Raw genomic sequence first — 25634 nt, forward strand, 5'->3', positions numbered from 1 at the left:
TTCTCACCTGACCACAACGCATCTTGCCACATTTCCGTAGGATCACACAGGTGTTTTGTTGTTGGGCTCTCAGTGACATACCTCACTGGTTTCCTCCTTGCCCAGATGCTCAGTTTACAGGGATTGCCCGAATTTGGCAGTGTCTGGGTGGTATGATTCCCCTTCAATTTCTTGATGATTGAGTAGAATGTGCTCACTGGAATATTCGGAGACCTCAATATTTTTGTTCCCTTTTCCTGATCTGTGCTTCTGCTCTTCATTGTTGAGTCTCTGTTTTCAATTCAAACAAGCATACCTGACCAAGGCACCTCACAGAGATGGGTGTTAAAATAATGATAACCACTATTATTGCACACAGAGGCCACTCAGCTAATTCTGTGCCTCGTTAAGATAATTTTGTGCACCTAAATTACTTTAGATTTGTCACAGCAAAGAATTTGTATACTTATGAATTCTTTTAGATTTTTCTTTCTTAATAATGATCTATTTACTTTTTTTTCTTTGAATGAGCCACGTAGGTTGCATGTATAACAAATATTAATTGCTGCTTCAAAGTGTCAGGACTGCAAACTTAAAGCAACAGCGTGTGGAAACTGTGCAAGGGTCTGAATACTTCTGCAAAGGCACTGTATTAAGTCATTAATGCAAGGCATTTGTGCTAAACATAATGTGAGGAAGGCGTGACAGGAGGACAATTAAAACAGGAGTAACAGTGGGGAGCTCTGTCTGCATTCTGCACTTGTTACACCTTGCTTGAAGACATGTTTCTCAGATGAATAATAAAGAATGCATTTGTTTACTCATTTCAATCAAACTGGCAGACATTCTGCTGGAGCGCAATTATAAGTTTTTGTTTGTTATCTGGATCCCAAAGACAGACTGTCTCCATGACCCCACTGAACAAATGCTGATAAAAAGGTGGGAAAATATTATTCTTCATGTGGGGTGTGGTCCAGCTGGGCCTGGGATCCCTGTGATGGTTGACATGGTTCCCGGTGTCTCTGCTGATCAGGAAAAACTGCAGGCTTTTGAGGAGGAAAGGTCAGGCAAGCACAATATTGATCTCCAGTGGTATGATTTCTAAATGCACGGTGTAGTGCACTGAAGTCATTTCTTAAGGCACTTCCTGTTAATGTTTAATAAAAGAGCAGAAGAAAATGGTAGAGAGAAAGTGGTTTTGCTTTGCCCTTTTTACTGTAGTTCATACTAAACAGGCCCTGATTTGGGAGAAAAGAACAAGCCAATGACTGCTCTAGGATTGCAGATCCATAGAAAACATATTTAGCTATTCAGTTCCATTTGTTTCTGCCAGTTTCCTCTCTGCTGCTTGTTACCAACTTATTTAGATTGTTTTCTGTGGGTTCTCTCATTGAGGGTTGCAAAATATTGGAATCCCTTTGGCTCTAGATCCAGCTATGGGAAATGAAAGCTGACTGTATTGTTGCACTGGGCTGTATTGTTGCACACAAAATTGCCAACAGTGCCAAAGAGGCACATAATTTGGCACTGTGTAGATTAGTGCCTGAATTGGGGTAGCTGGGGGATTGCTTGTGCACTGATTATAGCATTCTTAGTGACACATAGTCCCTGGATTATGTGTCCCCAAGAATGCCATAATTTCCTGTATCCCCTATCATTTCACTTCACTCAGTCAGTAACTAGTGTGTGTTCGATTTTCATCTGGATGGCCTCAGCATTGGGTCGGCCCGGTGCCGCACTGGTGAGCATTGCTGCCTCGCTGCGCTCCTTTCCTGGGTTCAGTTCCAGACCTGGGGTGGCATCTGTGTGGAGTTTGCATGTCCTTTCCATGCTTGCGTGGTTTTCCTCCAGGTGCTCCGGTTTCCTCCCACAGTGCAATGGCATACTGGTAGACTAACTGCTTCCGGGAAAATTTGCCCTGGTGTGAGTGTGTGCATGTCTGTGTGTCTGCCCTGTGATGGACTGGCGTCCCGTCCAGGGTGTATTCTGCCTTGTGCCTGTTGCTTGCTGTGGTGGGCTCCTGCTCCTCTCCTAACCCTGAATTGGAAGAAGCAGTTAGAAGATGGATGGATGGATCTCAGCATGGCTTTCCCCATGCAGACTGCTCTGCATGAAGCAGGTCTCTCTCTCTTTTGCCAGTGGAAATAGTTGCAAAGTTGGGTGAGGGCATGGTTGCTGGGCGAGGGGTGGGGGTCAGCAGCACTGGGATTGGTGGGGCTTTCAACGTCAGTGAGGAGAACTGGGCACTCGATGGCTCTGATGTGGATGAAAATGGTACAGATCAGCAGGAATGCAATCACACAGTCTCATTCCTGACAGGGCGAGCTTGGGGCATTGATTATTCCTGCTGATACAAGGAGGGATGACACAGTGGTGCCTGAAGGCTAGGACGTCCTGGACAACCCGGCTCCAGCGCAGCCCAATTAATCAAATTGCCTGTAATTAAGGATTTAATTGTCTTTCTTCCTTGATATTCTCTCTCATGACGTGGACTGCCCTCTCCCTGCAGCTTCGCTGCATTAGTTTAATACATATTGCATTACTGCTGAGACATTAAATGGAAGAATTAAAAGAGAACTTTGGATGCCACGATCTGAGTCCTTGTTTGTGTGAGTATACATGTTATGCAAGGCATATCCTGCAGTTTGTTGATAGTTTATAATGCTTTTTTCTTATTCTTTACTATACTAGAGCATGATAGCATCATGATTGGCTGTAGTAAGTTTTTACAGGGATTTACAGGGATCCCATAGCAAAAGCATGGTAATGTTATAGGTAACCATGCAGGAAGGCTTTGCACAGCAAGTTAGAAAACTGTGCTGAACAGTTTTCTACCATGGTGAAACCTTCACTCGGGTGATCCACCCATGTAATTTGTTTCCCTGCAAACCCGCCCAGTGTGTGCTGATTCCAGGGCTCCGTGCCTGTGTGTGTTTCTTATTACGATCCAGGCAGAAGAGCCCATTCCAGACTCCCTCGCTATTTCCTCAAGCTGAACTGCTGCCTCCTACCCTGCGAATATTTCACCACTGTCAAGACCATTTCCAGCCCTGCTTCTTAGGGCTCTTCATCTCGATCCATTTCGCTCTCTTACGGAAAGCAGGCTGTAATAAACCAGCTCACCTAATGTGAAATTCCTCAGTCTCCAGGACAGCCATGTCAGGCATGATGGAATGTATATTGTGTTTGTATCTGCAACAATGAGTATTGTATTGTGATTAAAATAAGCAGTATGGAAAGAAGAAGATTCTTACCAGAAATACATAACTTTGGGATTATGCCTTCCTGTCTTGCTGACTCGAAACCCACATGAAGGATAATTTAAAAGCTGTGAGTTTGGCTCTGTCTCATTTTGGGCCAAAAGTATGTAAGATGTAATGAAAAGAACTAAACTTTCAACCTCTTGGAGCTACAGTGGTTTCTTTGCACTGGTCCCAGTGTGCTTCAGGTTTGAAATCTGAATTAAAATACCGTTAATTTTTTAGATCTTCAGTTTCACCCCTGGAGGACTGAGCACAAATAAGTTTTTGCACTCTACTCTGGCAAGGTGCTGTGATCGACCGCTAGGATCAGTTGCAGTCAACTTTATTCACACTGACAGTTCATTTTCTTAGTAAACGAATTACCAGTCTTATTTTCCACTGGTTCGTTGCTGCAATCAAACTAAATGGCAATTGCACAGTTTGATGATGGAGCCATTGTCATTGTTTTAGGTCCTAATTTTCCACTCGACTAAAAATATCCCTTCTCTATTTATTTAATCATGACAGAATAAATTAGAAACAAAGATGAGTAGTTTTGTAGTGAAATCTGTTCACGTCACTATTAGTTTTTGATTTTTCTCAAGGTTAAAAAGTGTTTTAATGCACTTTTTAGAAATCAAAAGCGAATTTGAGGTCTTTTAGGTCCATTTTTTGTTTCTCAGTCACCCTTTCAGTAAAATGTGTCCTGGTATGCCAAGACTCTGGCTGTCCTGTTCAGACTGTAAAATGTGATAAGCTCTTGGCATGACTCTTTGAACATCTATTTTCTCATTTCAGCCAAAACAAGGGAATAAAAAACACAAGGTTTTGTCATTTATTGGCAACATCAGTGTTAAAAAAAGAAATTCTTAGAAAAACAACTTTCAGCATTCCAAGGCTGTAGACACGAAGTACAGTGAAACTGTACACCACAGTCAAGTTAATTGCTAAAAATCCTCTAATAACTACCATTACCCAAAATTACATACATATTATCATCGGTATAGCTGTGTTCCGTTTTGTGCTTCCCAGATATTATATCAGACGTAATAAAGCACACACTATACAGAGCAATGCAGCCATAATTAAGCACACACATACCTTACTGAGCAATGTAGCTGTAATTAAGCACACACAAACCTTACTGAGCAATGCAGCTGTAATTAAACACACACATACTTTACAGAGCAATGCAGCTGTAATAAAGCACACACACACTTTACTGAACAGTGCAGCTGTAATAAAGCTCACACATACTTTACTGAGCAATGCAGCTGTAATAAAGCTCATACACACTTGACAGAGCAATGCAGCTATAATTAAGCACACACACACTTTACTGAGCAATGCAACTGTAATAAAGCATGCACATACACGTTACAGAACAACGCTTCTGTAATAAAGTACACACACTTGACAGAGCAATGCAGCTGTTATAAGACACACACATTTTACAGAGCAGTGCAGTCTCAACGTCGCACATTTGTCTCATTTTTCAACCATAGAATAACGTACACCAACTATAACACACAACGTTATTGTTGTTAATTTCCTGAAAGACACCACAATTTATAGAATATGTCATAAACCTACACTATGTATAATGAAAAGCAAGAACAAATGTGTGCAGGTGCCTAGTTCAAGAGTACTGACAACTGGGGCAAAGTTTCAAAACCAAACACACTTCCCCTCTTTTCTAATGAAAATAACAGCCCTGAAGATCAGCCATAGTTGGGTGGGGTTCCATCAGTGTCCAGGCTGCCCTCAGCAGTTCCCAGGCCATCAGCACGGCTCTGTTAATGCTGGATCCCTTTCTGCCAGGATACCTGATCAATCAATGAGGACCATGCTGCACACCCCACGATTGGTAAGCAAAGCCAAAACACGCATGCTTCTAACCACTCTGGGATATTTTTCACAATGCCACTGTGCATTGTTTTAAATACCACTGTGTTTTCCTTTTCAAGCAGTCGCAGGTCAGCAGTGTTTTCTTTCTCTTGGTGCAATGACAAGAAACAGCAGAGTTCAAGAAATAAACATGCCCCTGTTTTACTGGCTTTTACCTTGGAAAAATAGCAGGAAGGTCCCTTAGCTATGCAGTCACAAGACTACTCCGGACTGTTTTATTCTTTCTGTACACTCACCTAGCCCCTTATCAAGACTTTCATGCTGTTTCCTGGCTTTTCCATATAAAGATTTCATTTTAAATACAACCTTAAAAAGCCTCAGTCTTCCAAAACCTTTTTCTTGTCCACTAAATTTTCTGCCATGAAATAAGCAGTCTTCAGATATAGGACTGGTTCAGTTATTTATTGAAGTAAAAGTGAAAATGACTGAACTCGAGCAAAGGAGATATATTAGAGAGTTTGTCACAAAGTCTTACAAAGGATCTTTACAATATTCAACATCTACGCAACACTTCCCCGAAAAGGGCGTGAGCATAATTTAACATGAAGTGTAGCTCTGCAATAACAGTTTTCTTTTCCCTGTCTGACGTGTGATAGAGTTACAAAAGAAAACGGATTTGGAACAGGTGCCGGTTATACAGTGGAAGCAAGAAGACTCTGTGTCCAGCTTCTGTGACCTTGTGACCCTCAAGGGAGAAATCCGATTCCCCTGCGCTGACTGGCACACTCTCCTTCGACTCCAGGAGCTCCACTGGTCTGGAGAGTGGGAGAGAGAAAGTTCCCTCGTGCTCAGATGCGCTGAAGGTTAATTGTTTTTTGTGTAATTCCAGTAATTGTTCCACGCCGCAGAAGTGCTAATCTGCCTCTGGCATCTACTACAGCTGTTACCCAGGCAGAGGATTAAAAGAAAGCACAGCCCTGAGATCAGCTCTTGCATAGTCTTGCAGTCTGTGCTAGCCTGAGTTTCTGAGAGCCCCTGGACTCATTCTCTGTACTCAGCCAGGGGGGCTACAATCTAGTCTCCCAAGCTAGCAGGGTTTTCTCATTTGTGGTCGGACTTCAGAGCTCATTTTTTACTTCAGCTTTCACATTCTGTTACAGACAGCTTTCATGCAAATATGTTTTTACCTTTGCTTTCACCTCAATCACATTATTTAACTGTATTGTAAAACAACAAGCTTTGATTGTTTAAAAGCAACATTTTGTTTGCAGTTTTTTTTATGGAAGTAAGGGTAAAAAGGTAACACCATTTGTAATAATTCAGAAAAATTATAAATGATAAAATTATCTACTTGATGGAGGTAAAGGTACAGTTGAAATGTTTAAATGCCTAAAAAGCAGGGTTACATTATCCAGCTAATCGTATGTTTAGACCATTGTGTTAACTAACCAGCTTAGATTGGATCAACAGCCTAAATACACTGTAGCTCCTCCACCCTAAACTCTCTTAAGTTTGCTTTCACGTCACAATCAAGCCACAAGAGAACTGAAATTCATAGCCTCTAGTGATCAACAGCAATCAGACTGAAAATGTGCCTCATTCTCTCCCTCCTTAGATTTTCCGCTTCAGAAATTAGACACCCCCATCTCGAAAGACAGCGAGATGTCTGTCTTTTCCTGATCTTGTCGGATCTCAGAAGCCAAGCGGAAGTTGTTTGCTTCGATTCTTCTAGCTCCGATTGTTTTCAAAAGCTACATACATTCGGAGCAGGACAAGAAGGGAGCAGGCTGTAGTCGAGACCACGGTGGCAGGCCTAAAAGGAAATCCAAATTTCAGTTTGCCGCGGTGATTAGTGTTGGTGGACCAGGAGGGGGCGTCTTCCGACTGGACCAGAATGACCCAACCAAGCTCCAGTAAGACGACAGGGGTCACTGTGCTGTAGCAGGTGTCGCCCACCGGGTGAGACATTAAGCCTTACTATTTGGTCATGAACGATGGTACCGTTCAAAAGAGTAGGGGGGTAGTTTCTGGGGTAAATTCCACTGTGTGTGTGCACAACCTGCCCTTCCTAAAGTTTCTCCTTCATTCAGTTAGTGAAGCACGTTCTCGCTCCTCAACCTGATCTGCTAGTGCAGAATACCTATCGCACGTCAACTGCGCTTCAGCGGGTCTCCTCCTGTGCAGTAGGTAATGCGCTTTGGGTTCCAATGGGTTGAGAGCCAAGCAAAATCTGTCCTGCGCCTCTTAACATAACTCAGCAACTGCAGGACACATTCAGACAAAATTAAATGATTTATGACTATCTCTTACGTGCACTACCTGATCACTGCGCAACACCTCCTTCCGCTAAACTTGGAGCCTAACGAAGCAAGTCTGGAATTATAGTACTCTGCTGTAACAGAACAGTGGTAACGTGCTTAAATGTGTCAAAAATACATTTTAAATACTCCCCATCATTACGCTGTTATATTCCCAGCCCCAGGGTTTGAATTTGTCCCTGTAGCGAAAACACGTTGACAAGCGCAGTACAGAGCACTGATTGTTGACAACTTGCCGGGCAAAAGTAGGGAATTTCTTTCATTCACTGTCAATCACTGGCCTGGAGTGGGCGCGTCTATTTTCCTTTTTGGACCAATCAGCAAACACGGTGGGCAGGACTCTAAAGGACAGGGAACCAATAGGATGCCTCTGTTCCTGAACTTTTGCTACTCAGAGCAAGTTAATGCATCAGGGGGCGTGGCCGCGCCGGACTGACTCCGCTGGAAGCAGGTTAACTCTTACGGTGCCAAGATGCCAATTCTAATATATTATTATCAACAATATTATAATGATAACACGCGGCAATAAAACAATAAATTGAAGATTAAGACCTGATCGAGTACTTCCTACACAGCATATGGTGGCTGCGTTTCAATTCAGCGCAATTTACGAGCTGAGATAAGTTGCAGGAGCAAGTATTTCCTCCTGCACAGGTATTGCAACCTCACAATTTGAAACCAACACTCCATTAAGAGAGTGAAATAAAGCTGAAAGGTTTATTATCAATGACTTCTACAGGTGAATGACCCGAAAATGGGCTGTATTCATGGAATACCAGGTGACTTTGGCACATTAAAGTACCTTATTAAACCTCTAAATATATATACTTTATAACTGCGTTAAAAAGGGGAACATCGTGTCAGGAAGGCCTAAGAGTAGATGACCACATGTATACCCTGTAGACTAAAATGTTTTTTTTTTTTGCAACTGTGGATTTTCTGAGCATCTTGGCAGGTGGATAAGGAAGCTGTATAGCAACAGCATCATACGGTATAGCCGAAGTGAGTAACTCAGTGAAGGCGAGTCCCAGAATTTCCGCACAGAACGTACAGACCCGAGCTTCTATCGGCCCTTGGAACATTCCATCGTGATTCCATTCCAGAGAGCGAGCGGAGCTTCTCCTGGGGCCACTCACTGATAAGCACAACGCGAGGCTAAGTCCTGCAACTCCTCACGACTGCCCTACCTTGACACGGAACCTAAAGGTTAGTTGCAACATGCTAAAACTCCAATAGTACTTGGCAATAATGGTACTAAGTCGTTGGCTAATAAAGATGCTTTCATACATGTCCTCTTAAAGTCGCTGCTGCTTGAAATCACGACTGCTGGTGTAGAACCCCGAGCTGCACAACCACATTAAAAGATTAGAGGCCGTCCTGTAAATAAAAACGTGGACGTTACGCCTTTAAGAGTTAAGAAACCTGAAACCTTGTTTGCGCAACAATCAGTGCAGCTCGCAGCCGCCAAAGTGTCTAGACTAGCACATGACGGGAGGCAGCCAATGGCTCTATCCCTTTCCTCGGGGGCCCCGTGTGTGTGTGTATGTGTGTTTCAGAACAAGAAAAGAGAGAGAGGGAGAGAGAAACCGAGGAAGAAAGAATTCTAGGGTGCAGTTTGACCAGATCTGAACACGGAGCCGAGGACGCGTTTAGAGCGCAGGGATTGTTTCTACACCGAGCTTCAGACCTGCGAGGCTCCTGTCTGGATTGCCAGTGTTTTAGTCTCCTGGAAAAAAAAAAAAACAACCCACCGGGATTGTGAATTCTGACAGGATTTTCTTGGGATTAATCTAGCCAACGGAGCAGCTCCATTCATGTGCCGAGAGCGGCTTTGAAAGGAAAGATCTGAAGGTGTTTCAAAGTCCAAAAAAAAAAACAGAGCGAGCGGGGAACGCATGTTTCTCGGGTTCTGCCGCAGTCCTCGCACTGGTGGTTACTACTCTCGGGTACATTTTGTTTTTTGTCCACGGTCATGAGCACAAAATAATAATACAGCATCACTTGAGAATCCTTGCTAAAGCATTGAAGTCACTTTCAGCTAAGGATGATTCTGTTTCCGTGTGAGAAGGATTCTTAGCAAGTGAATGCATTTCGAATTAAATGTTACAGTGCATTCTGATAACCGCTTTGCAATATTTTTTTGTTGTTGCAAGAAACGTTATTGTAGCCCCCTAATCTAATGTTGCAATTTTGTTGCAAATATACTGCATTAAGCTGTGCATTCATTGCACGGCGTTTGCGAAAGATGAATGTTTGGCGACGACCTTAAATCAGATTGGAATCTCATTTGGTCTGAACGAGAATAATAAAAAAAAAACGAAAACTAAGATTTATAAATTGTCGTATGTTCAGGTCCAAACGCTCAGGGCTTGTGCGGCGACTCTGGAGAAGCCGTTTGTTGATTCCAGATAAGGAAGGGGGAGATGGATGTTGCCGAAACAGCGAGGGGGGTCGGGACGGTCTGTGCGGTAGAAGCCCAGAGAAGAGCCCCAAAACGGAGCGCAGCCCGATGACCCGAGCGGGGTCGCCCGTGGGAAACCCAGGCAGAGCGTCTCCCGCCGACCCCGCGGAGGGCAGCGGCAGCTCTGGGGGCGCCTTGGACCAAGATGGGGGTGCAGCTCTGCCCGTCCGGGATCAGGAAAGCGCCAGGTCTGCGCAGGAGAGTGAATGCAGGACAGTGACGTGCTGTTTGTTTAAAGACCGGGACCACTCCGGAGCCAGGAGCCCAGACTCGGCTCGGGATAAAGAGCCCGGCTCCTGCCAGCTCCCGCTGCCTCCGCGGGACGCCGGTCTTTTGGGGAGCCAGGAGTCGAAACACGCCGAGCAGGAACTCAAGGCGGCCACCTATTCGCTTCTAAAACGGCTGAAGGAGAAGCCGCTGGATGCCCTGCTGGAAGCGGTGGAGTCCAGAGGGGGGGTGCCCAGTGATTGCGTGATGGTGTCCCGCGCGGAGCTGCGGCTGGGAGGGCAGGCGGCACCCCCTCAGCTCCTGCTCTGCAAGCTGTACCGCTGGTCCGACCTGCAGCACACGGCCCAGCTCAAACCGCTCTGCGAATGCCAGAGCTTCGGGGTCCCGGACAGCCCGTCCGTGTGCTGCAACCCCTATCACTACAGCCGGCTCTGTGGGCCAGGTAAGAGAACGGGAGCCGTGTGCTTCTCTCGCCAGGCAGGCTTCGCTCTCGGTTACAGTCCCACGCCGGGAGCCGCGAGAGCTCCCTGCAGAAATCCGGAGTGGACCGTGCCTGTTTGTGGTTAGTTCTGTTTCATGCGCAACTTGGCTGCAGTTGTCTAACCTCTATGGAGTGAGTTTGTGAGTTTTTTTATTTTGGGAGGGGCGGCTTTGAAGGGGTTGTGTATTTTAAGTGGACTGGTAAGGATGCCCACTTGTCTGTCGATGTAAGGTCTGCGATATTGTATCAGTATTCTTCAGTGGGGTTTTTTTTTCCTATTTGATTTCTGCGCTGCCTTCTTGCAGTTTAAGTTTATAGTGGAAGTTTTGAGCTCCCAGATTAAATGTGCGTTAATATTATGGGTTGTTTTGAACTTGACGGAATAGCAGTCCGTTTCGGAACCTGTCTCGCACTGTCATGTCAGTAGACGCCGGGAGAAGAAGTGATCAGGGAGCTCGGCTTTGGACCGGAGGATAGCGGGCTGTATCTTTGATGGGATGCTGCTGTTGTGCCTTAGAACAAAGTACCTGAGCCGGAATGCTGTGGATACCTGGTAAAACAGGAATGTAAGAAGGATACATGTTCATTAGCTCAGGTGCGCTATTCTTCCACGCAGGATGGCTGAAGGAATGCGGTTGTCCTGGGATATTTAAATCTACTGAGAAGGAGTAGCTAGGATGACTTTAATCTGTTTTTTTTCCGGGCATAAATTGAAATTGTTTTTCGTTTTCGTCACATTTAAAGATGGAAATCCAACAGAGAGAATGTAATGTGGCAAAGGAGGTGAAATTTCTGTCCAATTGCAATTTGAAGTACATTTCCTCGGTCCCGTAGAAACTAGGTTTCGAAAATTATTAATGTCGCTCTTCCAGTCAGGGCTTTCCGTGCGAGAAGGATAAACATCCCCTTACTACAACGGGCCCTCGCGTTGTAAAATGACTTGTTTGATGTAGGACGTCTGGGAGTATATTTACTCGGAAATCGGACAAATGCATACCTTATAACCCGAGAATAACGCTATCTGTACCACATCCGTAACTTTTAGGTGAAGAGAAAATTGAGTCCAGACGACTGCACTGTCATTTGCCCCCGGATTAGGAAACTGGCTACCCAAAGAACTCCAAATAGGTTAATTTAATTTAACAACTACCCGGGTGCGATTGAAGTCTTTCCAGAGGTGACTTAATGACCAAGCACGCAAACAAAAGACTCCGGTGAACAATTTATAGGGTGGGGTTCGGCGGGTGCAGTTAAAATCTTCAACTCGCTCTATAGTGCTTAAGTAAAAAAAAACTTATTGCGGGTTTGGTGATTATATTGTAAAAATAACCCAATAGCATAATAGAAAATCGCGAGAAGCTATTTAAGCTGAAAAAAGTTGAAGAACTACATTCATTTTAAAAATACATTGGTATTTAGAACAATTTTGAAAGCGAGGCATACTGTGAATTAACGTTTGCGGGTTTTAAAGACACATCAGAAACCTTATGTATGGAATGAGAAAGTGGGAGTGTGCACTTGAACAGTTTTCATCTTTTCCATTGGAAACATTGCTAATAACAACATTTCGATCTCGGGAAAGGAGCCCTGCAGAATGATTTGAACTTGAACATCGGGGAATATGGAGAAGTGAATGAACTGCCGTGCTTTTGTTCACTTTTAGACAGGAGCTAAATAAACTTTTTAGCAGCATATTATTTTTTCTTCTTCTGGGGGGTCAAACGCGATGAGCATTTTATTAAACAATGGAAATTCAATGAAACTTCCCGTGTTTAGTTCCTTGTGTCCAGGGCCAGAGTATAAAAAGGAACAATTATTGGTAGAAATACGTGATGGGTGTCTGCATCATCACATCCTTCAGTGACGCCACATCTGTCATGGAAATACTTAACTGTAATACACGAGCGCTTCGCCCGATCGACCCCTCTCTGTGTGTCTCTTGAGGTAAAGGTATACAGCCGACCTGCCACACCACAGGTAATACTGGCAAAACATTTACCTCCAGTTTTACATTCTCATTTGATGTCTTCCTAATACGTACACCAACGCAGAGGAATTTCCAAATGACACCCCAGTCTTGCAAAACAAAAACTAATTTCAGACTCTGGGGAGACAAGGAGACAATCTTCTCCTTCAGACAATCTTCCCCTTTGTTCCATTTCTCCAATAAGGTTCTACCGAATAAAGAGAGGCGGAAAATGCCTTATGAATATCTCACTCCCCTGTGTCTTGGGGGCGTGAGGTGCCCTGGTTGAAGCTGGCCGACCTGACCTCCGTTAACATGTGTGGAATCGCGTGTGAAGGGTACAGCTCTTGACTGTCGAGCTTGATCTCTCGGCAACATCCGCGTTCTGAAAAACTAGTGGACCTTGACTTGCACATCAAAGCCATAATGTAAAGAGATTCAGGATATTCCAATCAAGTGTAGCAGATATGAAGTTCTTTTTTTTTTTTTTTTGGCTGTTGTAGAAAGTATGTACCGGTCTGAATGGTTCAAGATCTCATTTTTGGCTGCACAAAAGGAGGCGTCCACGTTTTGCAAAAAGAGAATATGCTTTAAAGGAAATAGGAAAGGGCTCGTGCTTTTTATCATTAGCCCAAGTCTCTAAAACGCAATCATTTCTCTTTTTTTAAAAAAATCTCTCGTCCCGTATAAATTGCTTTTTTTTAAAAAAAAACCCCCAACAGGATCGATACCCTCCCCCCTCAGCAAAAACTTCAAATTCCGATGAGACTTTACGACCGCTTGGTGAAATGGTCGGTCAGCCCTGCTGTAGTTCACACACTCCTAACGTGTTCTCGCATAAAGACGAAACCGAGTTGTTGTTTTAAAACACCTCGACTACAAACGGAGGCGATGAACTAAAGGTGTGTGTGTGTGTGTGAAGCACCGTGTATTTGTGCAGGGGAATAAATTCACATTCTTAAGTTCTGAAATCATGAAGCGAAGTCTATTACTGTTTCTGCACCGGGTTGTTTCCTTTGAAAACGTCTTGAAATGATGGGCTGTAATATAAATTAATACGGATGTTGATTGATTTATTTTTACAGAAGGGGTGAAAGATGCCCTTTGAGACGAGCCCTTCCACAGGGCTAAATTAAAATGTAATGAAATGAGAGCGTGTCTTCTGAAGCGTCCGTGGCCAGCCTTACGGTCACGTTTTGAAAGGAATCCGCAGATCCAGTTGTTTAAGTACCTAATTTTTTCGAGGGGCTAGGGAGGGGGGCTGCGAATCGCAGAGTTCAGGCGGAGTGCTGGGTGAGTTTTCGCACGTGTTTCAGGGGAAAAGGGGGTAGCACACCCCCAAACTAGGGCTCCAGCTCGCAGCGCGCATAGCGCACACGCGCTCATGCGTGTCGTGAAGAAGATGGTATTTCTTCTGATGTCGCTGGTGCAATGTCCATACTAAACCTCCCGTAATTGCTGTTCTTTTAGTTACAGCTTCCTTACAATCGTGGCTTACTGTGCCATTTTAAACTCACTTTTTAGTTTGGTTTTTCCCGATGTTTCTTCGATCTCCTTCTCTTCTAAACCCGAAGCGTGTAAAGAAAGCACATTCTGCACTTGATCCTGTGTTTGGCCGTGACAGAAAAAAGTTAATCATTGGAGGGCAATACGCATTCAGAAGGATCTATATAACCTGTTTACTGCAGTGTAAAAATGCGCTGCGCTATTAGGTTCAAATGACGGCCAGTTCCGATTCCAAATTCTTCCCATTTAAAAAAAAAAAAGATTTCCTTTTCTACACAACAACGCTCTCTTTCTAAATACCTACACTGGCCAAGTTGGAACCGAAAACTCTAAAACTAGTCTCAAAAGTATCCCCTTGTTTAAAAGTTATTCTTAAACAGGCAATGTGTAAGTTTGTGCTTTTGTTTTTGACGATGATCGCCATCCAGACGAGTAAATGAAAGTTAAGCGATCGTCTGAAAAAAAAAACATAGGTTTGGTTAGGCGAAGAGAGCTAGGATTTAAATAGACAAAAAGTTTTTTTTCCCTTCTTTTATTTGGCTAGGCATTATCCCTTTGAAATGAGATCAGTTTCAAGTTGCGCTTTAAAAGCTCTCTTTCCTAAGGAGGTCCCCTCGTGCTATTTAGGTGAAGGAGTGGCGGTAATATACAGTTTGCATACTGCTGGCGCCAGACTGACGAGCTCAGTATCTCAGGGACTGAGCTGGGATCCGCAGCTCTTAAAGAACCCGCCGCTCTTAATGCGTTTTTTAACTTCTTTCCTTTGGCGAAGTGATGGCGTTTATCCAAAGTTCCCCCCCCCCCCTCCCTCTTTCTCTGTTTGTTTCCGTCTCTCCCGGTTTACTCTTGTAAACTTGAACTTCTCTCGAGAACAGAATACCGTCGTCTTCTCTGGAGTGTTAAATGAGCGTAAAACAATATGTTGTTGGATTTTGTCTTTTTTTTTTAAACCAGGCAACAGAGTTTCAAGAACTGCTTAAGACATCGGACAGCGTAGTATTTTAGACTCCATGCCAGAGTTCTGCTTTTTTTTTTAAAAGAAGTTTTGGTTTAAGAGGGGGAAAAAAAAAGCTATTCCACCTCTAAGTGAAAGCTAGTAATTATTCTGTAGCTCAATAGAACTTTTCAAATAGAATTTTTCCGTAGAAAATAGGACCATCGGAATAGAAACTGACTTTGTTAGTGTACAGCCCTCTCTGGGTCTTTCATCATTCATTCAAAAACTTTTGTTTCACTTAATGATGTAGTTGTTTGGGGGGCGGGTGTTAAACACACGAAAGACAATCTCACACTCAACTGTTCTGTTGGGAGATTGCCGGGATAATAAACCAGTAAAGCTGTTCAGTACCATTAACTACATGATCTGGGCGTTGTTTCATTAACTGGCTACATGATACATTAATTCGGGTGATCATGAGTCTTTAAAGCTGACTTAGACAAGGGGAGTGCCTGATGTTTTTCCATTGGTTTCTGAAAAGTTTGTGTTTGCATACATTCCATTTAAATACACAGTATATTCTTCGAAAGTAAACCTTGCCATTTTCTTGTAAAAAGATTAACAAGGGAGCATTAGATTAACTCGATCTGAATGGGCACTGACAGCACAGAGACACAGATGAATGCTCTGTATTTTCAAACAGGGTATGATACTTAAGCAGTGCACACTGCTAGGCTGCCAGTAACACTGTTCTTCTGATGATGCTGTGAAGAGGCTAAGGAGGTGCATCTCAAAACCTCTTATTGGGGGGGTAGGACAACTATACTAGGAGCTTCACACACTTTAGTGGGCCCACAAAATGACTTTTTAAAAATGTAATATCCAGTGAGTAACTTGATGTGTGAATTGTTTCTGTCACAACTAAGTGTATTTTAAGGAACAAGTAATAGGTTTATTCCATGCTGAAAAAAAGAAGAAAGAGAACACAACGTTTCGGCCGTGGAGCCTTCTTCAGGTGTCACCTGACACCTGAAGAAGGCTCCACGGCCGAAACGTTGTGTTCTCTTTCTTCTTTTTTTCAGCATGGAATAAACCTATTACTTGTTCCTTTGCAGCCTACGCATGCTGACGCAGCTACCCACCTGAACTAAGTGTATTTTAGTTGCATCAGTATCCAGTCTCTAGAGGTTTTCATCCACCCGTCTGTACTACCTGGTAAGGATCACAGCAAACGGGAGCACTGTGTCCTCCCCAAAAACACAAGGCACTTTGTAGGCTTTTAGCCTGAGCAGGATGCTGGTTCATCACAGGACACACATGCACACGGGGATAGTTTAGGGAATGTGGGAGCATGCTGGTGCATGCAGGGGAACACCATGCAAACTCCACACTGAAGGCACAATGTGCAGTCCAGGACCCAAGAACTGTGAGGCTGCAGGCTGCACTGCTCACTGCCACACTGCCTGTAAAATTGTCTTAATAATGAAAATAAACTAAATAAAATAAGATGATAACAGGCAACACTGCTATTGAAGGGCTCCGGGTTTCTCTTAATGGGGCTCCGTGCCCTGAGTTGCTTGCCTGCATGTTCTGCTATTCTGTCTGTTCCTCGTGTGAGACCTGCATCTGGGGTTAGTGAGTCATTGGCCAAAAACTGCCAAGGCAAGGTAGAAGAATTCATTGCCAAGCACAGCGCTGCTTTCAAACAACGTGTTATGTCATCCGTGATTTTATTTATCCAAAATCCACTTTTTCCAAAACTTTAGGCATTCCTGTAGGGAGGCTTGCCTAATGTAACTTCTGGCAATTTCCAGTGCTGAGCCGTAGGGACAGGCATTTCCGCATTTTCTCCCTTAGTGCTCCTGGGTTAAGTTTTTAAAAATGGTTTGTCTTCATTACACCTAGGACACAGTAAGAGAAAATAACGCTCTTCCTCATTTTCGGGATGTGTCGCAGACGATACTGTGTGCAGTATCGTGATGTTGCACATTGAGTCGGATGTGACGCAGACAATCGTGCAGAACACTGATATTTATGCCAGTGTTGTAGAAACGTCACAGGCCAACTCGACACCCCTGGTCTGTTTGGTGTACACATCTTGGTGTAGGTCTAGATTGGTGAATTGAACTAAATTACTTCAATATGAAGACCTCGTAATGCACAATACAGTAACAAACGCTGTACAGAGTAACAAGATTGTGCTGGAACATTGAATGGTTTATCGTGGCATGTGTACCCAGGATGTGATCAATTAATTCCATTAAATTATTCTCCTTCCCAAGAGCACACTGAGACACTGAGCAGCACTCCACAGGCTAAAAGGCAACATTGTTACTGGTGGGTCAAAGGTTAAGGGCGCAGGAGATATTTCCCTTGGGTTTTTTTTTTCTGTCCTGCCGTCCAAGTTTCCTGAATTCCTCTGGCGACACATGTCTGATGAATGTGGTCAGTACCAACGGAGAAGGGGGAATAGAATTTACACGCTCGTAATCCGGGAGACAAGTCACAACCTGAGTTTCTTATCGCATCTCGCAGGCTCTGCAAACGAGCGCCCCATGACGGCGTGTGCGTGCCGGCCAGCCCGGGGGAGGGCATGGAGATGTGTTGGACAGGATTTGTTTTCATCTGCTTTCTGTTTTCCTTCATACCGCAGCTCTAGTGAAGTCGCCGCCACGCAGCGGCGGAAAGCAACCCCCCGTAATCAGATGCAAGACTGCGAGAATCCCGCCTCGCCAAGCAGAGAGCTTTTCAAAATCCTTCTCCTCCGGAGCAGATCTGTTCCTCCTGATTTCCTGAAAGTCCAAAAGCAAAAAAATAAGTAAAAAAAATGAAATTGCGAGTCTGGCAAGAGGCAGGGCAGTACACCAATGGGGCTTTATTTTTTTTATTTTTTTTGGAATACCTGTGTTTTGTGAGAGGAGCTGTAGACAAATATTGCGCTAGAGCACGAAGCGCTGACAGTCATCCTGTGTGCGATTCGATCTGGACGGCGTTTTAATGCGCGTGTTCTGTGTTGCAGAGTCGCCTCCCCCTCCTTACTCACGACTTTCTCCCACTGAAGAGCTCAAGCCACTGGGTAAGTCCGGGGCCCAGAGCCCTCCCCACACACACACTGCAGTCTGATTTAACACACCCCTGCAATTCTGACCTCACGCGACCGTGTGCCGCCGCCGCCGCCTTCCCTGAAAACCTGCCCGCTTCTGGTTATAAAAGTGTTTTTTTTTGTGCTATTTCCCTGGAAGTTGAAAAGTGAGATAATTTTTTTTAAAATGAAAAGCGCAGGAATTTAGGGAGTCGGATTGCACGGCTGAGGTGAAAGGGCATGTATCTGAGGGGGGGGGGACATGGGTCGAGTTGGATGTGTGGAAGATGAAGTGGGCACACCTCCAGGCTCTGTAGGGTCCGAGGGAGGAATTAAAAGCCGAGTTGTATTATCTAACTGCAGGGCTCCTACATCCTGTTCCTCAGAGGCCACCAGCCAGCAGGTTTCAAAGAACCTCTCATGTCACCAACGGCTTAAGACTAGTGGAGAGAAGGGCTCAACTGGTACAATCAGATTTTGAATAGACCTAGGAAACATCCTGGTGTCTTCCCCCTTTTTTTCAATGACTTTTTTTTTTTAATTAAAAAGCCTCGAACCCAGCAGGAAGTCAGAGAGGAAGAGGCTGCAGCCAGGCAGGGCCAAACAATGGCTGCATGCCTGCTTAATGCCGAACGTCTGCCCCAGTTTTGAGCGCGGAGGAGCGGGAGAAAGCGGGCAGGAATAAAACTGCATGAGGGTTTTTAATGGTGGAAATCAAGTACAATAACCAGGAACGGTTACGGGAAACTTTAGCCAATAAACCCCAAGTTTCAGCCTGCTCAGCTCAGCCTGTGCTCCCTGTGGTCTGGGTGAAGGGGGTCCCCCTCCTGAATTCCCCAAACCCTTGACTGTAGGAATGCCTCGGTCCCGGCCTGCAGTCCCGATCCAGAGCTTCAGCTGGGAGTCTTCGAATAAAGTGCCCTCTGTTAAAGTGAAACCCGAAGAGCCCATAGCCGGGAATCACCAGCAGTGATTTGCTCTCTGCTTATTAGTGGGCCGATTTCATTGCCTTCCAGTTCAAGCACTTGGTTCGTATGTGATAGATGGTGCGGTTTGCGTTGTATTTTATCGTCGGCCTTACACACGCTTTACCCTCGGCTTTTGCTTTGTATGGTAATCATTAACATCAAACATCATGTCAAACAGATTTGCTCAAGAGACGTGTTTATTCCCGTTTAACGGCTCTGTGAGGAAACATGACTCTGATGTAAAGCAAGGTCCTGTTCCTCCTGTTGAAGTTCTGTTTTGTGTGGAATTGGTTTACCCTTGTTGGTGCGTGTGCCTCCAACTCCTACAGTTTCTCTTCCTTGCCTCCTGCAGATCTGTCGGATTCAACATTGTCTTACACTGAAACGGAGGCCACAAGTTCCCCCAACGTCAGCCCAGGTGACTTCTCAGGTGAGTACGAGTGACGGGCCTCGTCTGCTCGCGGCCCTGTGATGCGCCACAGTGTTGTTGGGCTGCCGTCCCTTTCTGCATGCAGGCCACCGGTGTATGGGCCTGCCAACTGCAGGTGGGCTGGGTCCACATGGCATTACTGGATGAGAACTTGGATTAAAAGATCTGGAGTCAGCAGGGCATGGTGCTGTTGGGAGTTTTCAGCTGCTGGTTGCCGTGGTTGCCCTGGAATTGGTTGTTTGATTGCAGTTGGAGTCTGGTGGTGTAGTGTACCTTTTTACACCTTTGCAGGGAGAGTTTTGTTTCCATGTGGTTATTGTTAATATGCACATTTAAATATTGTGGCCTGTAAAAATTGGTTACTAACTCTCTACTATTCTAATAGCAAATGTATGGGTTTTAGCTTACTGTTTTTTTCCTAATATTTTCTCAAGTGAAGTATGATGTACTTAACATTTTCATACTTAATATTTTCATTTGCTGTGTGTTTTATGCTTTGAGTTAATATGCGCTGTTATGATTGAACAAACATATCTCTGATTCCTTCACTGCTTAAAGACAAGAAAATATTTTATTTTAAAAATCTCGCGTGGCTTTTCCTTTTATTAGAGAATTCCATGTGCCTCATATCTGTCTGAAAGACACTGTGCCTATGATTCAGAGTGACTTGCACACTTTACCCATTATCTCCACCTGCTATCGGTGACTATGTTTCATACAAACCTGCTTCGGAAGGCAGTGAGGTCAACTGTTTGTTGCCAGATCTTGGTTACCATTAGTAACACGCTGTGTGTGTGTAGGATACTGACTGTGCAAGATTAGCATTGTTTGGTGCAACGCCTATGCTGACACAGAGAGAGAAAAGTGGCTATTTTTGTACAGGCTGAAGATGGGACTTCTTTGTCTGGGACCCTTCAGACATACTGGCAGTGAGGCAGAGCTCCCCCTAGAGGTGCAGAGGGCTCCAGACAAGGGCTGCTGCCCAGACCGAGCTTTCTGGGTTTTCTTTTTTTCTTAAGACTTTTCCACGAGAAAAAAAAAAAACGACTCTTAAGGTTGACGTTGTGGAGGGAGCTCATGGAGGCACTGAGGGCCACTGCTCTCTGAAGCTGCCAAGAATTTAAAATGGCTTTGTTTTTTTGGTTATTGAAAGTTTATTACCAGTCTGTCAGTCAAATATGAAAACAGTCACCCTTTCCTTTCTGGTTATTGCTGGTTGGTTTGAAAGTGTAAAGTACACGGAGGCTGTGTATCCCAACATGTGGATCGCTACTGCCTGGAAGCAAGGGCACTGCCCGCATGTTGACATGTGTGACACCGATTATCACGATTTCATCTCCACACACCTAAGCCCATTTGTTTCCCTTAATAAGACAGGAGCAGCTCAATGAGGTTGCAAAATGTCACGAGTCTTGCAGGTGGATAACGTAAGGTGGTGACTAAGCATCTGATGAAAACCCCTTCCGAAAGTCTTACAGAGTACCAGGAGACCACAGTGATATAAGGCACAGGGTTTCAGCATTGCCTTAGAAAGAAGGCAAACCCCAGAGAGCCCCCGATTTGCAGTTTGTTAAGACAAGTGGTTGCTGGCGCAGCTGTCCTAGTGCACCACCCAGGTCCTGGGCTGTTTCAGGCAGACCATGTTGCTCTTTGTTATGTTTGGATGAATAGACAAACATGGATTTAAGGCTATTAAAACTCCAGGGAGGTCAAGGTCTCATGGTGAGCAGCCAGAGTCTACCAGAGAGAGGCAGTTTTGGAGAGAGCATCACTGTTTTGGAAAATGGTGAAAGTCGGTTTCTGTTTTTTGGTAGTATGTAGGCAGACAGAAACTGTAAGTAAAAGTTACTGGAAGAAGATTCCGCCCTCCCTTTTACTTTCAAGACCCAGAAAGAATCATCTCCGAGCCGAAGAGCAGCGCTTTGGGAGAGGGCGCATGAACCGCTCTAGCTGGACTGTGCTTCCCGGGAACGAAAACTGTCCAGTCTTAGTGAAGGTTAGAGTCTCTGCAGGTTTTCATTCCAACTCATCTCATACCGTGATAAACCAGCTGGTTACCGTGTTAACTGGAGTAAATGAACAGCTTCTCCCAGCTCTGCAGGTGTGTCTGCCTAAAAGATCACTTGAAAACCTAAAGTCACGCCAGGCCTCCAGGACCAGGATGTGACATTCCTGGTCTGTGCCAGTGGTGTTCAGCCATTTTTGTTTAACATGTTTTAGTGCTGTTTCTAATAAGTTCAGCAGAGAGAACATGTAGCCTCTCCTTCACTTCCTGTCCATTATTTCTGCCTAAAAAGCTCTTACTAGCTGATCAGTTGATGAACAGATGCTGGTGGGAGGGACACTTTCAGGTTTTCTTGTAATGAGCGTTTTTTTTTCCTTCTGCAGAGATCTAATTGGTTTCATGCCAGGCAGCACACCTGAAAGAAGGCAGTTCTAAAACAAAGCAAATTGGTAGAGGTCAATGCCATCTGACCTTTTTAGAGCTGAAAGTAAATCGGCAAGTGCGCCCTAAATAGAAAACTGAAATCAATAAACCAGAAGAGTGTTCCTCCAGACTCAGGGATGGGAACTACTGGTCTGCATTTATTTCATCGCTTCTTCATGATTTTCTAACAGTGTACAGGATGTCCAGAGGTCCCCGCAGGGCCCCAGTCAGCCGCTGGTTCAGGAGTAGGGGTGATAATTCCTCGTCAGCTGAGGTCCCACGGTCTGTAGGTGTGCCACCTTCATGGCCATGAGTGAGACGTTGCCAAACAGGTCTTCTGCGAAGTGAATGGAGTACAGGCCGCTTGCCCCAGCTCTCGGAGGACAATTATCTCCCCCTGCGTTCTGAGGTTAGAGGTGAGGTGGTCTAAGAACATAAGAGAGGTCACAGTTTAGAGGAAGGTGTTTGGCCTGGAGGGACGCGTTTGCAGTTAGTAGTTGAGCGATCCAAAGCTCTGATCCAGCCACTTCCTGAAAGAAGCCATGGAATCAGCTTCAACAAAATGGTCGGGTTGTTTGTTCCATACTCCCGCCACCCTTGGCGTGCCTCTTCAGAAGTTCTCCGTGTAGTTTCCACTTGTGTCCTCTGGTTCGTGTTTCACTGTTCATTCTGGAGAATTGTCACTGCCTGTGAGGATTTTGAATTCTTGTATCGGGTCCCCTTGTAGTCCTCTCTGTTCAAGACTAAAAAATGTCTGTTCCTTCAGCCTGCCAGTGTAGGACATTCCCTTCGGCCCTGGAATGTATCTAGTTGCCTTTCCCTGGACTGATTCCAGAGCAGCAATATTTCTATAGCATGGTGATAACGTGATCCTGCCCATTGGAAGCAGGCATGCAGTCAGAGGCTGTGCAGAGTAACTATCTGTTCTTATGTCTTAACACTTGCTCCAGCTAAACCAGACCCTTGGAATTCCTCTTCCTAATAACAGGGAGGATGGCTCATAGATACAGTTTGTAAAGAGTAAATGACCACTTATTGGATTAAGTATAGCAAAGGGCTTTTATAAATGTTTATGTTACCATTTAGAGCAAGTTAATAGGCTCATTAGAGAGTTAATAGGTTAATAGGTTCTTAAGAGTTGTAAGAGAAACCAAAATAAAGTGTGACTGAATTAATAGATGTGGTGATTTGTCATTTCCACCACGTTTTGCTGCAGAGACAGTCAATATAGTCAAGTCTGAATAAAGATGAAGGGGGGGGGAAGCAATGCAGTTGGTTACCTGTGGCTCAGCACTGTGAGTAACGCTGAGCTGGTTACTGTCCACAGTTGGAAGGCACAGACCTGGATTATCATGCAGCCACTTGGTTTGCTGGTGACCCGGATAATAAAATTCTCCTCGGTCTCTCATTTAGATCAAACTCAAGTCCCAGAAAGACCTGGAGGTAGAATCCTTTCCCCCGGGCAGGTTAATCAGTTGAAAAGAGAGGATAAATTAAGAGGAACTGTCTGTGCTATCAGCCCCCTCCCTCTGCCTCCTCCCTGGGACTGGTTAATCCTTTAAAAGCTGTGCTTTTTGAAAAACTGTTCAGGGTTAGGAGGAGGGTTCTGCTGCAGGTGGGGACCTCAAACTCCAGTGTTATCTTGAGGTACAACACACACATCTTTGTTGCTGAGCACTCCCAAAACTGTCCAGATTGGCCCAAGAATTTTTTAACTCTTAAGTGCATAAATTGTGAGTGTTTTAATAATATAGATCCAATTATTCAATTTCCTAAATTGGCATTTTCCGTTTTAGTAGCGTGATGTGAGCTGTATATGAACTCTGTTCGAGTCATGCAACATAATGCAACATAAACAATAGGAAAGGCCTCCATAGTAAATGTTTTTAATGTATTCTCAAGAGTGTAGAATTGATGTCACAGGAAATCCTAAGATTCGACAATGTGTTAGTTAGATGTCGCTTTGTGAGAATATGGTATTCAGTTTTGGTTAGCGTGAGAAAAACAAGTTAATCTAGAGCAGGGGTTCATGACGGTACTGCAGGGAGTCCATGAGATTGTGATGGAAACATCAGTCAAATTAAATAGTCCTATTAATGAATAACAATGTAAGAATAAGAAAAACAACAGTAGTACTATTCATATTTTACAAAGTGAAAAGAAGCATGTTAAGGGATTTTTGCTGTAGCATTGATCTATGTTTATTGAAAAGTTTGATTTAGTTAAAATCTCAAGGGGGTGCTTGAGGCAGATAATTTAGGTTGAAGGGGTTCAGCTGAGAGAAAAGGTTGGGAACCCCTGCTCTAGAGAAAAGGAACACAACAAGACTGATCCCTGCTCTGAAGGGAATGCTGCTCGGCCTGAAACTGAATGACAGCCTGGAGCCTTAGAAAAGTCCCTCTAAAGCGAAACAGTCTTTTGGGACAGGTAAGGCTACAGCCCCCAAGAATAGATGCCGCTGGGAATTGATTCAGGTGTTTGAAACCCAGAAAGGCACTGGGCAATTCCGCCATTCAAAACCAAAACCGGGAGACTCCTTTACCCCGAGGGTTGTGGGAGCCTGGAGCGAGCTCGCAAACTGACCTGGGGGGATCCTTTAAGAAAGGGCTCAGTGGTTTAGGGTGGCAAGTAGTGCAGCTTTGAAATGCGTTTTGTAATGTTGTCATGAAACATAAGTCCATTTCCAGAGAGCACCTAGAAACGCGCACACAGTGCATCTTCCTGCAGTGCTCATTTACGACTGGCCATTGTACTTTAGACCGCTCCTCTCAGTTACCATAAATGTTGTGTGTAGGAGAGAGACCCCTTGCATATGAATTAGTACTGACATGAATGTCTCCACACATAGTTCAATGGTTATTTCTGACGAGGGATTTTCCCCTCCAGCTCTGAAATGTGACGTTCTCTCTGTGTACCCCACACAGCTGAGGTCTGTCAGTCTTGCTCAGGGTGCACGGAGCACACAAGTGCAACAGGAAGGCAGAATTCATACAGCCGGGCCGTTTTGTGTAGTGTGGTGGCAGGCCACCTTGGCACCCTGCTTGCTGCGCCCTGTTTCCTCACTTCCTGGCCCGGCAGGCAGGTCAGTCTGTCTGGCACTGTGTTGGCCCTCAGAAGTGAATCTCATTGCTCCCTGTACGGCCATTGAGAGCCGCGTGGACCCACTTGGTCTCCAGGCCGGGGCAGGTCCCAGGATGGGTTTAAGTGCCTTGGGGCAACCTTGTTGTGAAAGGCGCCATATAAAAATAAGCTGAGTTGACCTGTGCCATTGATTTCTGCCGTCCTGCCCACAAGTCGCTTGTCGCGCCCAGTACACCTAGAGGGCGCTCTACTTCTCTCCTGTTCCTAGTTCCCTGTGATTATTCATGTCTTTCTGGTGTGTCTTGTTGTGTAGCCTATTTACTCCCTGCTTCTGCTCTGCTCCTCGCTCAGCATTGAGGTTCGGATGTCCTGAAACCCGCTAACTAGGCTAACCCCCGTCTCGCTGCTACGCATAGGCTCTTTTTCGCTCTCCTGCCATTGCACGGTTCGTCCCGTCAGACATCCGTGACATCGCTGAGACTGTCGCCGTTCCTTGCATGCGAATGGCGAAGGTCGGTTGAAGTGCTCGTATCTGTTTCCAGTGGAAAGCCAGATGGGGAAAAATCTGCAAAAGCTAGGTCTCGAATTGGCAAGCAGTGTTGCTAGCAATACACTGACAGGCCTAAATCACGAAGAATGCTGGCAATTGATTACTGGCAGTGATTGAGAGCCAGGACAG

The 25634-nt window shown here is 44.8% G+C and overlaps 1 protein-coding gene across 2 annotated transcripts in view; it reads left to right on the plus strand.

The window, feature by feature from the left end:
* The first annotated feature begins 6834 nt into the window (after positions 1-6834).
* smad6b (SMAD family member 6b) overlaps positions 6835-25634 on the plus strand; it is a 39909-nt gene continuing 21109 nt past the window's right edge. The window contains exons 1-4 of one of the 2 annotated variants that reach the window (XM_088922510.1): positions 6835-8593; positions 9740-10518; positions 17986-18042; positions 19369-19446. In XM_088922510.1, the coding sequence (XP_088778636.1) occupies positions 9897-10518; positions 17986-18042; positions 19369-19446 (757 nt within the window). In that variant the 5' untranslated portion in view covers positions 6835-8593; positions 9740-9896. Of the gene's footprint in view, positions 8594-8949; positions 10519-17985; positions 18043-19368; positions 19447-25634 lie in introns of those variants that run through there. The other variant, XM_088922509.1, reaches the window with a different exon arrangement.

Source organism: Atractosteus spatula, chromosome 7 (assembly GCF_055471065.1).
Source record: "Atractosteus spatula isolate fAtrSpa1 chromosome 7, fAtrSpa1.hap1, whole genome shotgun sequence".
In the NCBI taxonomy this organism is placed as follows: Eukaryota; Metazoa; Chordata; class Actinopteri; order Semionotiformes; family Lepisosteidae; genus Atractosteus; species Atractosteus spatula.